Here is a 17,814-nt window from a genome sequence, read left to right as displayed (position 1 = left end):
AAGAATTTTTTCCACCACCAGTAAGCATCAATATTCAATATTTTAAATTCCGAATTGTTAGGCTAGTGTTTTAGAAAACATCAACAACTGTTCATCGTTCGAGTAAATTCAAACTAACGAGCATTTGCAACTTTGTGTATGTCGACAAACTTAATTCAAGTCTTCTGATCAGTATTTCCATCTAATCAGGTGATTTAGCTCTTAGAAAAAATATTTAGAGCTAAAAAATTATTTCAAGCTTTATTTCAGTGAAACTTTACATTAAAACAGTTAGATTTATCTCCGATATGACGTATAAATTGTATTGCGCAAGGTCACAATAACCGCATAACACAACGTTGCATCATCGTTTTTAACCTTTAAAAAAATCAATTCGGTGGTCATATAAGTGGCTGTCTCAAAAGCTTTATAATATAAATCAAATTGTATGAGATAAATAGAATATCTATAATTTCCTTTATCCAACTCATTGAAATGGTTATATTCGCGAGGCTTGCCAAGCGCGAATATATATACACCATTTCAACTCGTTGGAAAAAGCAAATATAAAACAACACAATTTAGATATCCTCTCTCTCTCTCTCTCTCTCTCTCTCTCTCTCTCTCTCTCTCTATATATATATATATAGGCAAGATTCGGTGATCTACTATACCTCACCCTTTCTAGTATGCTAATTTGTTATTACCTATCTCTTGTGACAAAGGTCAAAACTAATTCAGCCTAGCTATTCAGCAATAATTTATTTGATCTCTTATTAATTGACAATACACAGTATTCATTATATCATCACATGTCAATAGATATGAACATTTACTCGCTAAGTTTAAGAATAAGGAATCATTCTTTGAGAATTATGATGTGATTTAATACGGTCGGGGTGATTAAATCTAACAAGACCTATGTGGTTCATGATGAATGTGATTACCCCAACCGTGTCTGATCTACTCATAACTCTCAAAGAATGATCCCTAATGACTTATATGTATATGAATTTATTACCCCAGCCGTGTCTGATCTACTCATAATACTCAAAGAATGATCCCTAATTACCTATATGTATATGAATTTGATTACCCCAACCGTGTCTGATCTACTCATAATACTCAAAGAATGATCTCTAATTACCTATATGTATATGAATTTATTACCCCAGCCGTGTCTGATCTACTCATAATACTCAAAGAATGATCCCTAATTACCTATATGTATATGAATTTGATTACCCCAACCGTGTCTGATCTACTCATAATACTCAAAGAATGATCTCTTATTACCTATATGTATATGAATTTGATTACCCCAACCGTGTCTGATCTACTCATAATACTCAAAGAATGATCTCTAATTATCTATATGTATATGAATTTGATTACCCCAACCGTGTCTGATCTACTCATAATACTCAAAGAATGATCTCTAATTACCTATATGTATATGAATTTGATTACCCCAACCGTGTCTGATTTACTCATAATACTCAAAGAATGATCTCTAATTACCTATATGTATATGAATTTGATTACCCCAACCGTGTCTGATCTACTCATAATACTCAAAGAATGATCTCTAATTACCTATATGTATATGAATTTGATTACCCCAACCGTGTCTGATCTACTCATAACTCTCAAAGAATGATCCCTAATTACCTATATGTATATGAATTTGATTACCCCAACCGTGTCTGATCTACTCATAATACTCAAAGAATGATCTCTTATTACCTATATGTATATGAATTTGATTACCCCAACCGTGTCTGATCTACTCATAATACTCAAAGAATGATCTCTAATTATCTATATGTATATGAATTTGATTACCCCAACCGTGTCTGATCTACTCATAATACTCAAAGAATGATCTCTAATTACCTATATGTATATGAATTTGATTACCCCAACCGTGTCTGATTTACTCATAATACTCAAAGAATGATCTCTAATTACCTATATGTATATGAATTTGATTACCCCAACCGTGTCTGATCTACTCATAATTCTCAAAGAATGATCCCTAATTACCTTTATGTATATGAATTTGATTACCCAAACCGTGTCTGATCTACTCATAATACTCAAAGAATGATCTCTAATTACCTATATGTATATGAATTTGATTACCCCAACCGTGTCTGATCTACTCATAATGCTCAAAGAATGATCTCTAATTACCTATATGTATATGAATTTGATTACCCCAACCGTGTCTGATCTACTCATAATGCTCAAAGAATGATCTCTAATTATCTATATGTATATGAATTTGATTACCCCAACCGTGTCTGATCTACTCATAATGCTCAAAGAATGATCCCTTATTATCTATATGTATATGAATTTGATTACCCCAACCGTGTCTGATCTACTCATAATACTCAAAGAATGATCTCTAATTACCTATATGTATATGAATTTGATTACCCCAACCGTGTCTGATCTACTCATAATACTCAAAGAATGATCCCCAATTACCTATATGTATATGAATTTGATTACCCCAACCGTGTCTGATCTACTCATAATACTCAAAGAATGATCTCTAATTACCTATATGTATATGAATTTGATTACCCCAACCGTGTCTGATCTACTCATAATTCTCAAAGAATGATCCCTAATTACCTTTATGTATATGAATTTGATTACCCCAACCGTGTCTGATCTACTCATAATACTCAAAGAATGATCCCTAATTACCTATATGTATATGATTTATAGCGATTTTGATGTTAGGTATTTTAAAGGTTATTGATGTATAAGACTTTATAGTTCAAATTCGATTCGTAGTGTTATCACGGACAACGACACTGGGAATTGTCAATATTACCGTGCAATAAATCATGCAATGGATTGCTTTTTGAATATTTTTTTTAAAAGATGTAAATTAGACCAATGGAGTTATAATAAAAAGGCTCAGTGGTATTCCTCGTTTTATTAAATATGGTTTTTAATCTTTAACCTATCAATTAATCGAAGAAAGGTTTATAGATATTTTAGTTTTTTAAATTATTAAATATTTTCCTATATCTTTGAACAGAGCTCATTTGTTTAAATTCTTCTAAAACCTACACAAACCTATAACTATACTAATTCGTTCAATTCACACTTTTGAATATCAGGTACTGTGTAGATATTTCAATTACTGATCAATTACTGATCAATTACTGATCAATTACTTGAATCAGTCGATGTGTAGTATCCATTTGGGCTCACTTAAGGTTGCTCTAAAAGTAAAATGTCACACGATGACAAATTGATTAGAAATTTTGGACTGCTAATATTTTTTTCGTGAGAAAAAATGACATCTTTTCTCAGTTTATGAACGAAACATGGCACATTGGTGTATTCCTTAGAACCTATAAACTTTATTTTAGACATTCGTAGCATATTGTAGCTACCCTCAATACATCTAGAATGACTCCCTGTAAGACGAACATTAACATAGTATTTCTCTACAGACTCGCACAACAACCGTTACATGTAACATCCATCTGATTTTCTTCTAAATGCGTAATGAGCTTTAAAAGTCCAAATGCATTGAGTGAGTAATATGGACTGTAAAATGGTAGTTTATTTTCATAATCTTGTATTAAAATATTTCTTGAAATTTTGATGTTTTGAAATTCCTTTATTTCATAACTAACATAATGCTGAGAGAGAATTTATCAGAGAGTATATGTATAATACTGAACTATTTCTATTTTGTCACGGAAACAATTTAAGATAATGGAAATAGAACTTAAGACTCCCATGCGCGGATCCAGAAAATTTTTCCAGGGGGGGTCCGAAGGATAATTGTGTTTGCCAGGGGGGTCCGAGGCATATTTTCGCGATAATTTTACTATGTAAATTTCATAAATTTTCATTTTCCAGGGGGGGGGGGGGGGGTCGGGACCCCCCGACCCCCCCCCCCCCCCCCTCTAGATCCGCGCATGACTCCTAATTATTTTTTTTCTTCATATCATTTCATAGTGTCTTTAAAGATACTACAACTAACCGTATATAGCACAAGAATCTCTTTCTTTCAAAAGCAAGTTTGTGTAATTTTTCTAAGATAATACCATGTACCGATTGCCCTACAGTAAAGCATTATGAATTTTACTATGCAATACACGGTAAATGAAACACTCATTTCAAAATTATTTATTCAAAGATATTTATTGGATTGCCATGAAGTTATTTGTCACTTGCCTTTTTTTATTTTCGCTAATATAGGATTTACACTGAACAATCATCTCAAGATTATGTAACCAATTTGACTTTGGACTGTGTTCTTTAATCCCATCAGCTACATTCTGTGGTATAGTTTCCTCATTTTCACCTGTTGTAGATTGTGAATTGGGTCCTTCAATTATATTGACTTGTAGCCTATGTAGTTCATTATCATTAGCTTTAGCCTGTAGAATGGGTTCTGCGTTCTGGAACATATGTATTGTGAGCTTTGATAAAGAACAAATAATTTGAGTCCACAACGCAGTTGAAACATCAGTCTCGTAAACTAATTTTATAATTCTTCACTTACTTACACACCTCTTGATCTTTAGCTGTGGTTTCAGTGATGAAACCAGATAATGATAACATATCTTCCTATACATCTTTTTGTAAAAAAGATAGAAATTTCTAATAAACATTTTATCAACTTTGGTAATAAAAAACACTATCGATTTATGTAATGAATAAATATTGACGTACATTTTAAAATACACGATTAATAATATGATTGTAGTAATAAAAAGGATGTTCGGGTGACACTTTTTTTTCTACTATTGAAAATATGTGACAGCATTATCATGAGAAAGATTATTTTTGTTCGTAAGTCATTTCAATTTTGTGAATGATTAAGAATAATTTCATTGTTACTAATGATTTTGTTAAAAAAAGATTTCTCTGGTACATTGGAACTAAAGTGAATATTCAAGATAAAAACGTCTAATACTAATTCCAGTGTATGTTGATATAAACTCAAGATTTCCACAAAAAAACACCTATTATGAACCGCCCTCATTTTACTAAATTATTTTCTTTATACATATCTACTTCTGTGAGATTAGTATTCCTTATGCCATTTCTTCCCGCAAAGTTTGACCGCAATATTTTCTATTTGCAAATTCATATATATGATATGCCCAATCTAAATTCAAAATAGCCTCCATAGCTCCATAATTCGGTTTGCTTACCAAATCAAATAAATAATTCGAAACAGAATTGAAACATAATAAAAGTTCAAATGTATCGTTAAACAGATGTCTAAGTATTACCTTTGATTTTTTAGTTTCAAATTGTTAGTCGTAAAGGTTCTATGGCATATTCTACTGAATTCTTCTTTAAAAACGTGTATTTTCATACCTGAATAAACAAGTTGGCCAGAATATCACTAGTTTTAATATGTAATCCGTCAACTGTTTCAATAGCATGTTAGTATACACTATCCCATTTTTCGTCTTTCTGAACAAATCCACTCCATGGGAGCTGATTGCAAATACAAAACAGGCATAACTTTTAAATCCTTTTTGCTGTGGATCTAAAACATTGACAAAACGAAATGATAAGAACGACTTCCCATGTATAAAAACATACCCAAAACAACAGCGCTAAAACTTTGTATGAAAATAAGAGGTCTATGGGTCATTTTGTTCACATGAGCAACAACAGTCACAAAAAATCATCTTTTTGGAATCATTTACAAAATATCTGGACAGAGTAGAAGAAAATATCGTTGTATAAGAAGATTTTCAATATTTTCTTCAGATATCCCAATGTAAAAGATAAAGACCGTTTGGTAACAAAATAATTTATAATCATGTCACATGTCTGCATGAGCACTAAAGCATTCACGAAGATCTTAAAACAACTTGATATAATCATATATATTATCCAAACTTTGAACCTTTTGTGGGACCAAGAATTGTACAGGGGCTACAGTCTAAACACTTAAGAATCAACACTCCGCCAAAATGCAATTCATCATGCATTACGTTTTTATCCATCTAATGCTTGTAAAGCCTGTGCTAATAATGTTTTTCTTCTTCTTTTTTTATTTTGTACCAGGACGTGTTACCAAGAACCTTGTGTCTGAAGATGAACATGTTCAAATGTCCATATCATTGTGTCTCTTTTTCATGCAAGAAACTGAACCAGGGTATCTGTTTTGGCAATGTCTTATACTTTTAAATGGAAATTGATGAACATATCTGTGACAGATAAAATCGATTGCATCACTTTATACACTTTTCAGAACATTAAAAAAACCTGGATCAACCTATAGGTTATATAAACATATTAACTGGATTAAAATAAACCGTTTTTATTTGAAAAAAAAAACACAACAATTTTTAATCCATCTTAACTTTTCTCGAAAAAACACGTTGTATATTCTTAGGTAATTTGACTAATTAAATCATAAATAAACAACAGTTTGATGCCTAATTTTATTTTAATTCAGCTTTTAAAGTCTCTTCAATATGTCAAGAAATACCTATAGAGTCTCTGGGATAAAAAATGATCCATTTGAACGAGTTTACAACTGGTAAATCGCAAGATAGAGTCGTAATAAACAAAAAATGATAAAAATTTACGTTCAATGGAAATTGAAAGAACATTACCAGAATCTAGCATATCCAGTGTCACAAGCAACAAAGCTATAAAAAGATGGCAAATTTTACGAATTTTCGAATTATGATTTGTTTTGAAATTCTTGTCACTGTATAAAGGGACATTGTCACGATTTTGTCATGTAAACAAGGCTCGTGCCCTGTTTTTGATTACATAGGTTCAATATACCAGTAAAAATCTTTTTGAAGCTGTTTTGTCTATCTTCTTATTCATTCTAAGCATAAATAAACAGTTCCTAACGTTTACACATTCATTTTAAGTCTTAAACTGGAATTTTTATTTCAAGATTCCAAATTTTAAACAAAAGTTATAAGAATTGTAAGCTATGTAACTCGATGATAACTTGGTGACGAAAGAAATCCCCGCGAACGAGTTTACAACTGGTAAATCACAAGATAAAGTCGTAATTAATTAAAGTTTATACAAAATTACATTTAATTAAAATTGAAAGGATATCACTACAACACTGGCTTGTGATGTGTCACAAGCAACAAGTCTAAAAACAGAGGGCAAATCATACGAACTTTCGAAATATGATTCGTTTGGACATCCCTACAACACTGGCTTGTGATGTGTCACTAGCAACAAGTCTAAAAACAGAGGGCAAATCATACGAACTTTCGAAATATGATTCGTTTTGAAATTCTTGTCACTGTTTAAGTAAAGATTGAATATTTGCCTACTCATTTATAATCAACTCGATAGCAGATTTCCGTAGTAACTGTTCACAAAGTTATTCATCAATCGAAAAACAGGCTGCTATCTTGATATTCCTTTACATAATGTAAACCAACTTTCCTTTTATATGTCTTCAATATTTTGAGGATACTTTAGATTGTGAAAACGATTGTTCTTCGATTTAAATATATAACTTTTTAATTCTAAATTCACTGTTAGGTGGCGACTTCAGATTTTTAATACGATTGCACATTGTACTCCGGAATTTTTACAGGTGTTTTATGAACTAATTATGTAACAAGTGTAATAAACACCTACAATTATACGTTTATTAAATGTAATAAACACCCACTGTCATACGTTTATTAAATGAATATTATATAATCCCAATGCACCGATGGTAGTAAAGATTCCTAGAATAATTCTTTTTTTTTGTTAACAACGTGAATATAATAAACTAGTAAATTAATAGTAATTCCATTTTGATCGCGTAAAAAATAATTGCCTAAGAATCAAATCATTCCAAGTCACAGGGCTTGATTGTAAATTTTGTCCTGCTCATATTTGTTCCGTGAGTAAAGATGACATCTTTTCTCAGTTTATGGACGACACATGACACAATGGTGTATTCCATAGAACCCATGAATTTCGTTTTAGACATCCGGGTTGTAACATCCCTCAATACATCTAGAAAGTTAGTATGATTCCCTGTAAGACGACCATTTACATAGTATTTCTCTACAGACTCGTACAATAACCGCAACATGTAACTTCCGTCTGTTTTTCTTCTAAATGCGTAATGACCTTTGAAAATGAAAAAATCCGATAAAAGAATATCAATTTTATTACAATTCATGCTTAATCTCCAAAATCCTAAATTTTAAAAAAATTTACTTAATGAGATGTAATGATTAAAATCATTAAATGTAAAGAGGGAGAAAAAAAAATAACTGACTGACCTTGAGGGGAGGCAAACATGATGAGCATATCGTTGTGACAGGGGACCAAGGTGAACTCTACTGGAGCTGAGGTGTTTGTAAAGTAAACCTTTTGTCCTTTTGCTGGGTCGATATCATCTTCATGGTCAGCATTCACTTCTGGTGAATACTATAAAACAATCAATTTAAAGATAAACTACATAAAAAATATGGAATTTTATTTATAGAATAAGCTTTGCTGCAAGCAAAGATCTTTCTTGAAGCACCAGGTCTTAAATATCGTTAAAAATTTAAAGAGAAACACAACAGCGTTATATAAAAAATATCTTCTAGCGAACAATGATACATGTATTGTAGGATAATACAAAGAGTCATTTAGGCAGTCTTAATTGTACGATCATAATCAGTTGGAAATGATCTTCAAGACAAATGCGAAGCTACTCTATTGTGGATATCACAAACTTTCCAAATTTATTTACTACACACACAAAAAAAAAATGCATGCATATGGGAAACACCAACAAATTAATGGTATGTATATTTGTGCGTTCAAAGCTAGTAAGTCATGGCTTTACATGACAGCTTAAAATACATCACATATTTACCTCAACACCAAAAATAATATTAGAAAAAAAATTAAAAGCCCAAAATACGTATAAGTATCATTTCTTGCTATAGTCATCCTCAAAAAAAGTCTAGATTTCAAAGATATTTCTGTATCATTTAATTTAAATATTAACAGAAAATCACTGTGGAATTAAAGTTTATTCATCGACTAAATTATTATCATGTAAATATTGTATTATTTGTCATAGAAACCAATATGAGATGATGGAAATAATGTTTTTTTACTAATAAATAATGTGCTTTCTTAGATCTCTTGCGATTATGGATTAAAACAAAATTATAAATCACAAAAAATGTGTTCTGTTGAAAGTTATTCACTATACTAATTCTATGGCGTATATCATATCAAGTCATGGTAATCTTAAGACCGCCTAGTGATATGGTTTTACCAAGTAAAATAGCCTTTATAACTAAACAGCACATATCATATACATATATGTATATATATATATAGGTGTCTAGCTGATTGTCATGAAGTCAATCTTAATTTACCCCTAATTCATACTGATAAGCGTTTATCTACCATTAAGAAAAATGTATAGCAAATGAAGGTTGCTATCATTCCTTTTATCATTAAAATGAATATACAGTGGATATCATGTATACCAAGGCATTGTCTCTGAGTATAGATATTACCTGAGGATTGGGTTTCTCATGTATACCAAGGCATTGTCTCTGAGTATAGATATTACCTGAGGATTGTGTTTCTCATGTATACCAAGGCATTGTCTCTGAGTATAGATATTACCTGAGGATTGGGTTTCTCATGTATACCAAGGCATTGTCTCTGAGTATAGATATTACCTGAGGATTGTGTTTCTCATGTATACCAAGGCATTGTCTCTGAGTATAGATATTACCTGCGGATTGGGTTTCTCATGTACATACCAAGGCATTGTCTCTGAGTATAGATATTACCTGAGGATTGGGTTTCTCATGTATACCAAGGCATTATCTCTGAGTATAGATATTACCTGAAGATTGGGCATTGTCTCTGAGTATAGATATTACCTGAGGATTGGGTTTCTCATCAGCTGAGTCGTGTGGACATGGTTCTTCATCATTCTCACTTGCTGCATTCTGTGAGTTTAGTTCTTCATTATCGTGTACACTAGGTTTCTTATTTTCATAGGCTGCAGTCTGTGAATTCCCAACAATAGGTGACCTTGGACCTTTTTTCTCCGGTTTCCTGTTTTCTTTGGCTGCTACAATGTATTCACGCCCTAGAAGCCATACCTGGTTTTCCATTTTCTTCAGCTTTTTAAAAATTTCTGCTTGTCTTTTTTCTAAATTCTGCCAGATTTTTTCTCTTTCCTATCTCCAAAATATGTTTAATTGAAACATAATTATCTGTGTTATATATTCAGGTCCGAAACAAATATCTTAATTTCACTAATATTTACTATGTAATAAGTGTTCAGTGAAGTGTTTAATACTTTAATCGCTTAATTAATTTCAGACTTATTATATTACATACTAGTACCTCATGACCTCTAGCAGTGATTTCAATGTCAAATAAAGATGACTCATCCTCCTCTACATCGGTGTCTGAAACATCATCACTTTCACTGTCAGAATCTGAAAGAGGACGATATTTATGAATTCTAAAGGAAAATCTTCACTCATGTTCACTCTAAATCGTCAAATATGGACTGTGTAAAATTTTAGTATATTATATGAATGAAAATATAAATATCAAAATGAATTCCATTTTTCAGGCAAATGTTACTTTGCATCTCAAAGACAATGATGTTCAATACATTTGAACAATACCCTTTTTATCTTAAGTGTTACAATAATCAAAATCGTTAGGCTGTAAACTTCAACAAAAACCTGTGTCAGTTTCACAGGTAGATCCATCAAAATCTGTCAGGTCCCCTGCAGTTCTCTGGTCATGTTCGTCTCCTCTACTAGGAAGATGAACTCCGGAGTCAAAACCGATCCCTTTGATGCGTTCAGTCTTTGTAGCTTTGGTGTGCGGAATCCTGCAGGCCTGGAAATAGACGTTAATAAGACATGTAGATGTCATTTATACTCAAGCATTTAATGACGAGTAACCCATATCATCCAAACATCAGGAATCCGATTTTACCAGCTTTTGAATAGTTATTTTTGAAATATAAATATAATAAGATAAAATACAATGGAATACAATACAATATTATTATATAAAAATAAACTAAAATCATTTTTTTCAATTTGCTTATTCAGTTCGAATGTGCATTAAACCCTGTTTTTAATTTTCCTTATCATTTCCAGCTTTTACAATCTATTTTACATATATTTTACTTGGTTTTATTTTACATAGGTTACCTTTGTCAAAAAAACCCACAAAAAAAGAATAAAAATTAATTATAATATTGACCTTAAAAATGACTTACTAATGCACTGTAAAACAGAAAACCCTCAACTGTTATAATAATTGTTTCTTAATGGTTTTAATTGATTGTTGTGGAGAACGTTTAGCTATTTCTATGGAATTTTACTCGTAACACACAAAGTGGAGACCCATACCTGAATAAAGAATAGTTTGGGTTTGTTTTTTAAAGCTTTGCAGTTTGTGTCATTGAAGTGATCCAGGATTTCACTGGTATATACAAACTGGTCGTCAAACGTTTTAATGGCATGTTGGTGTACACTATTCCCCATTTTGTCTTTCTGAACAAATTCCATACCATGGGAGCTGATAGCGAATACAAAACAATCATAACTTGTCAACAGTTTTTGTCCCGAGTCTAAAAAATAAACGAAACGAAAAAACAAAAATAATGATAAAAAAAGATATCAATATCTTGATAAACACAACAAAACAAAACAAAACCAAATTTAAAAAACAAAAAAAAAACCAAAAAAATAAAACCAGGATATTAAACAAATAAAGGTAACCACAGATTACAAAACTCACCGAGACGAAGCATCACCTTTATGAGCATCACCTTTATCATATTATATGAAAATCATAGTTAATGATCTTGGATATTCATGGATACTGTTTTCACACAAATTCGTATATCATATGTTAAAAAATTGTATGATAATCATGTTTATTTCATAAAGCATTATTAGATACAATGTTTATCAATACAATAATATAGAATCTGATATTGCATCCTATGATATTTACTAACAATATATCATTTAATACAATATAATACTGTAATAAATAATGATGCAATATGATATTGTAACATATAATATGCCATTGTATCGTGTTATACATACTTGTATTTAATCACATAATACAAAATCATAATATCTAATAAATTATATAAAACAATACAATATTATATGATACTGTATCAAATCACATAATACATCACAATATTGTAACATATGACATTCTTCTGTATAATATAGTATGATACTTATTGTAAGATATTGTATCATATTTGATACATCAGATGATATTGTATTATATGATACCATATAATTTGATAAAACATTTTATCATATCATATGATACAATTACATGTGATATAGTAATTTATTACATACTTAGTAATAAATACGGGTTTTTTGCACATGTGATACAGATGACATCACAAAATCCGTATCGGCCTCCGGGGCTGATACAGGTTATCAGCCCTCCAGGGCTGATACGGATCCGTATCACACCCCTTGAGGAACTCCTCTGCCTTTTTTCGCTTCGGCATTTTTGCATGTTTACAGACGATAAATAAAACATTTGTCAGTTACAGTCGACATTTTTCAGTGCAGTTGAAAACTTCAAATGCTAGCAAATGTTTTAAAGCCGTCACCTTTTAAAACCTGATGAAAATCCGTTCTGTAGCTTCATGTTTGTTAAAACAAGAAGAACTCATATGTTTATTAAATGATGTACATGTCCAGACTTTTTTCAAATATGAATAATCAATTTGTTCAAGTTGATGGGTTTTCTTTTCAAATTTATTACTAAGTATGTAATAAATATAATAATAGATACCCTTTTCCATATCACAGCTTGTATCACCCCTCGACCAATATCAACCCTCGGGCCTTCGGCCCTCGAGCTGATATTGGAGTCTCGGGCTGACACAAGCTGTGATATGGAAAAGGGTATGCATTATTCTCTATATATCAAATAAACCAATATCATTTTATACAATATCGTATCATATGATACAATATTATATATTGCATTACAATGTGAAACAATATCATTCGATTAAATAATTTACAAAACAATGTCATATTATACAATATTGTATATTCTACAACAGTTATTGCCGAGGTCAAAGAGATGCCGCGGGCATTATTCTCCAATATACCACCAACGTCATCAGTAAATAATCAGATCAGAAATACCTACTTGTCTTTCAATGATCATGAAAGTACCACTTCAAACCGTAATTTTTTTTTTAAACCATGCCAATTTCACGTGTTAGTTCCAGTCTGAACGATGTGTATTATCTCAAATGTTTATTTTTAAGAGATCAATGCGGCTGTTCCTAGGACCTCCCTAGCACATTTTCACTGCGAGTATTTACATAAAATGTATAAGAAGTAGTACATGTAACATAATCGTATTAAATTGCCATTAAAATATTAGGAATATGATTCAAAGATATTTTATATATAAGTGAAGAGTATTAAAAATCCAAAGAAAAAGTATGCCGTCTGCATGTGATTCTTTGATCGATACACAGTTAAAAACATTACTAACAAAACCGTTGGGGTTACCCAGAACAGCCGTCAAAATGACCTAGATCGTCTCTCTATAGGAGAAACGATCTGTAGAAATACTGGACTGTTAGTACAATAGAAATAAAGTTCTTGTTATCGTGAATGTTACATGATAACCTCCTCGGTCTCGAAATAAAAGCCTCGGCTACGCCTCGGCTTTTATATTTCAAAACAACATTTCTCGACGTCGGAGGGTATTCTGCAACATTCACGAAAACGTGTACCAAATAATAAACAATACTATACATAATAATATCATAGTACTATATCATAACATAATATACAAAAACTGGATACAATAACATACCGTATCATGCATATAACTTTTTACAATATAGCATATTGTATCATATAAAACAATAATGTATCATATCATTGAATACTATATCACAGGAATCATGTTATATCATTATCACCCAACACATCTATCAGGCAGGTTTGAGTGAGGTAGGAAATTTTTTTAGCATCCTTGATAATGGAGATCAGGCTCTGCATCTGAAGTTACCTCTACCATTCATTTATATCATAGTTAAATCATTTAATTATGCAAGTTATCAATAAAACGTGTGACCTGTTCCAAAAAACTAAACCTCATCCAGCATCCGACACATATGGTTCAGATTCAGCAATCAAGCCTGTCAGGTGCATCACAGGGGCTTGGTTGTTGGATATTGAATTTCCTAATTATTTGTTCCCGAAGAAAAAATTGATTAAAATTGGTAATCTTATGTGTATTTCTGTGTATTGCAATAAATAAATTCACTGAAACCCCCCGTTTCAGTCATGTTAAAAAAGTGTATTCAATGTACATTAAAAAAAGTAAAGGGACGACACTCGCCATCTTGGATGTATAGGGGGTCCTCGTTTCAAGCTATGTTTTATACAAGTTCTTCCATTTCTCGAACGATTTCTGACGAGATCTAGGTTGGAAAATATTCAAATGACTTATTCCTATCGTCTGACTACATCTGTACGCTGCATAATAAACACATCGTTCCGAAATGTACTAGATACTTGCCAAACTTATCGAAAGCAACGGAAGTTGATGCAAACTCTCCATGTAATCACTGAGGAGATCCGAAAACATTGGATAAACCAAGAGGAATACCTTTTCGCGGAGTTTTTGCTCTCTCTAGATTTATCATACATTTTCGGAACATCTCAGTGATTATATAGAGAATTTACGTCACTCAAAAGTAAACTTCCGTTGCTTTCGATAAGTTTGGCAAGTTATCTAGTACATTTCGGAACGATGTGTTTATTATGCAGCATACAGATGTAGTCAGACGATAGGAATAAGTCATTTGAATATTTTCCAACCTAGATCTCGTCAGAAATCGTTCGAGAAATGGAAGAACTTGTATAAAACATAGCTTGAAACGAGGACCCCCTATAAATCCAAGATGGCGAGTGTCGTCCCTTTACTTTTTTTAATGTACATTGAATACACTTTTTTAACATGACTGAAACGGGGGGTTTCAGTGAATTTATTTATTGCAATACACAGAAATACACATAAGATTACCAATTTTAATCAATTTTTTCTTCGGGAACAAATAATTAGGAAATTCAATATCCAACAACCAAGCCCCTGTGAGGTGCATCTGTATCATAATGCGCATCATCCATGCAAGTTTAGTGAAGTTAAGACCAGTAATAACTATATAAGATATAATCATCAGAGGGCACCTGCTCTAAAAAATTTACCCTGCTCTAAAAATCCTAGCCTCCTCCAGCAATTGAAACCTATGGCTCATTCATATTCAGCATTCAAGCCTGTCAAGTGCATCAGTATCATAAGACATGCAAGTTTGGTGAAGTTAGGACTAATAATAACTAAGATATATTTTTAGCATCCTTGGTAATGGAGATCAGGCTCTGCATCTGAAGCTACCTCTGCCATTCATTTATATTATAGTTAAATCACTTATGCAAGTTTGAAATAATATCATCTATTAAACATGTGATCTGTTCCAAAAAAAACTAAACCTCATCCAGCATCCGACACCTATGGCTCAGATTCAGCATTCAAGCCTGTCAGGTGTATCAGTATCATAAGACGCATCATCCATCCAAGTTTGGTGAAATTAGGACAAGTAATATCTAAGATATAAACATCAGAGGGCACCTGCTCTAAAAACTTTAACCAGCTCTAAAACCTTAACCTCCTCCAGCATCTGAAATTTAGGACCCAGATTCAGCACCCAAGTGTTTCAAGTCCACAAGTAGGTCCGGATGCATCATCCATGCACATTTAGTGAAGATAGGACAAGTAGTAACTTAGATACAGGACCCGCAACAAAAACTTTAACCAGGTCCGGACGCCGACGCCGGGGGTATAAAATAAGCTACCCCCGACTTCGTCTCGGTGAGCTAAAAAGGAAGTGATATACCGTACATCGAATGTTGTATATTATTTATCAGTACATAATTTTAATCTCATGCACGACTTACCCTGACTTTTTATTAGATATATCAAAATTGAATTTCTCATCTTATTCTTTTTAGATGTCACCAAAAAAATTACTTACAGCCATTCAATAACGAGTCCAGGTCTGATTTTGTCATATTCTCATGACAATCTACTTTGAATCCCAGTCGTTTAAATGTTTTCTTCATGTACTTGAGGTCAGAATCAGCGCCTTCTCTCCTGTCTTCTCCTTCTGTAAAGTTAGCAATCACCAAGGCAAGTCCCTGGTGTGTCCGTTCTGGGTGAAATTGGTAAGTGTCTTTATCAGCATCCATTTTCTTTGAATACAAATTATAAAATTGTACGTAACTATTATGATTATCATTTAAATTGAAAACCTTACCAATGATTGATGAGCTGATAAATACCGATAAAAGAAAAAAAATGAAAAACAATATTAGAATGTTTTACCATCTAAAGCCTGTGCCAATGATAAATGTTTTTCTTTTCTTTTTTCGAATTAACTAGTGTGTGAAGATACGCATGCGCAGATCTAGAGGGGGGGTCGGGGGGGTCCCGACCCCCCCCCCCCCCTGGAAAATGAAAATTTATTAAATTTACATAGTAAAATTATCGCGAAAATATGCCTCGGACCCCCCCTGGTAAACACAATTATCCTTCGGACCCCCCCTGGAAAAATTTTCTGGATCCGCGCATGATACGCATGATCGAGATGTCGCTTTTTATGCAAAAAACTGAATCAGGGCCCTTTTCTGAAAATGATGTACTTATAATCAATACAACTTGCCTATCATACCTACCGATTTATTTTTATTATTTCATGTCATTTACGGTGTCATTTACGGGCACAGTGTGACCTTGATTTAAGGATAAGACGATAGTATACATAGAAATATCACTACAGTAACGCAGCATTTCTGTTTGTTCAGAAAAGGTTTTAAAACAGTTTTCCTATGCAAAGGGAAAATGGCATGATTTGAGGAACGTTCATTTTGAATATACTAGTTCTGGGACTGTACCAGATGGAACAAGGGTACAAAAGGAACGAAATTCATACAAACGTTCGATAAAATATTAAAATTTATGGTCCCTGTTTAAAAATAGAACTAAGAATATATTTACCTTCTCATTCAAAATCAGTTCGATAACGGATATCCGTTGCAACTGGTCACAAGATAATCATCAATCTACAATCAGGCAGCCTTCCTGACTTTCCTTTAAATCATGCACTTTCACTTTGAATGTCTACAGTGTTAATACAGTGGGTTTTCTAGATTTATGATCCGATGACACATTCTTGTTTAAAGTCTTGAATTTTAACAGAGCCCGTACGAAAAAATTCCACCCTGACTTAGGCGGACTGTAGTCGAAATTTGAAAGGCGGATTCCGTCTTTCATTCCTCTGAATGTATAACTTCGGCTCATGGTCCTTATAATGGTAATCCTAGTGTATTAAAACCAAGTTAAATATCCACAAAAACTCGATGTGTTTATTATGTAATCATTTGTATAATCCAGATGAACTGAAAGTGGAAAAGTCAAGATTCGTAAAATGAACGAAGATCAACTATGTATAATGCTTTCTTAGGTGATTCATTTGAGATATGAAGGTAGCGCCATTGCAGAAAAAATACATAACCCGCTTAAGCGGGTTATGTAATTTTTTTCTGCAATGATCTAAGTCAACCCTAACACAAAAACCATCACAGGCTAAAGTTGTGTCATTCATTCAGTAATTGTAAAGCGATTGAGAATAACTTAAAGGTAACGGAATACATAGTCCTCATGCACTGATCCCGGGGGGGGGGGGGGGGGGGTCAGAGGATTATTTTGAGTTTGCTT

The 17,814-nt window shown here is 32.5% G+C and overlaps 1 protein-coding gene across 2 annotated transcripts; it reads right to left on the bottom strand.

Moving 5' to 3' along the window:
* Positions 1-7,608: 7,608 nt before the first annotated feature.
* On the bottom strand, positions 7,609-17,593 carry LOC128184266 (uncharacterized). Of its 2 annotated transcripts, none has more exons than XM_052853695.1 (8): positions 17,095-17,593; positions 16,073-16,289; positions 11,373-11,593; positions 10,692-10,851; positions 10,336-10,436; positions 9,870-10,172; positions 8,253-8,400; positions 7,609-8,097 (listed from the first exon to the last, which is right to left on the bottom strand). In XM_052853695.1, exons 2-8 carry the CDS (start codon positions 16,284-16,286, stop codon positions 7,811-7,813), a joined length of 1,434 nt encoding a protein of 477 aa, XP_052709655.1. In that variant the 5' UTR covers positions 16,287-16,289; positions 17,095-17,593; the 3' UTR covers positions 7,609-7,810. The 2 variants fall into 2 exon arrangements, with proteins under 2 accessions (XP_052709655.1, XP_052709656.1); XM_052853696.1 differs by having other exon boundaries at positions 10,342-10,436; positions 17,095-17,591.
* Between the last annotated feature and the right edge of the window lie 221 nt (positions 17,594-17,814).

This window comes from Crassostrea angulata, chromosome 5 (assembly GCF_025612915.1).
Source record: "Crassostrea angulata isolate pt1a10 chromosome 5, ASM2561291v2, whole genome shotgun sequence".
Lineage (NCBI taxonomy): Eukaryota > Metazoa > Mollusca > Bivalvia > Ostreida > Ostreidae > Magallana > Magallana angulata.
This window is presented reverse-complemented; position numbering and strand designations above follow the sequence as displayed.

Excerpts from the sequence above, each read along its gene's own strand:
- LOC128184266 (XM_052853695.1), bottom strand. The coding sequence starts at position 16,286 with ATGGATGCTGATAAAGACACTTACCAATTTCACCCAGAACGGACACAC. Across the intron at positions 11,594-16,072 it reads GGACTCGTTATTGAATGGCT|ACTCGGGACAAAAACTGTTG; the intron begins GTAAGTAATTTT and ends TTTATTTTTTAG. Across the intron at positions 10,852-11,372 it reads CCAAACTATTCTTTATTCAG|GCCTGCAGGATTCCGCACAC; the intron begins GTATGGGTCTCC and ends GTCTATTTCCAG.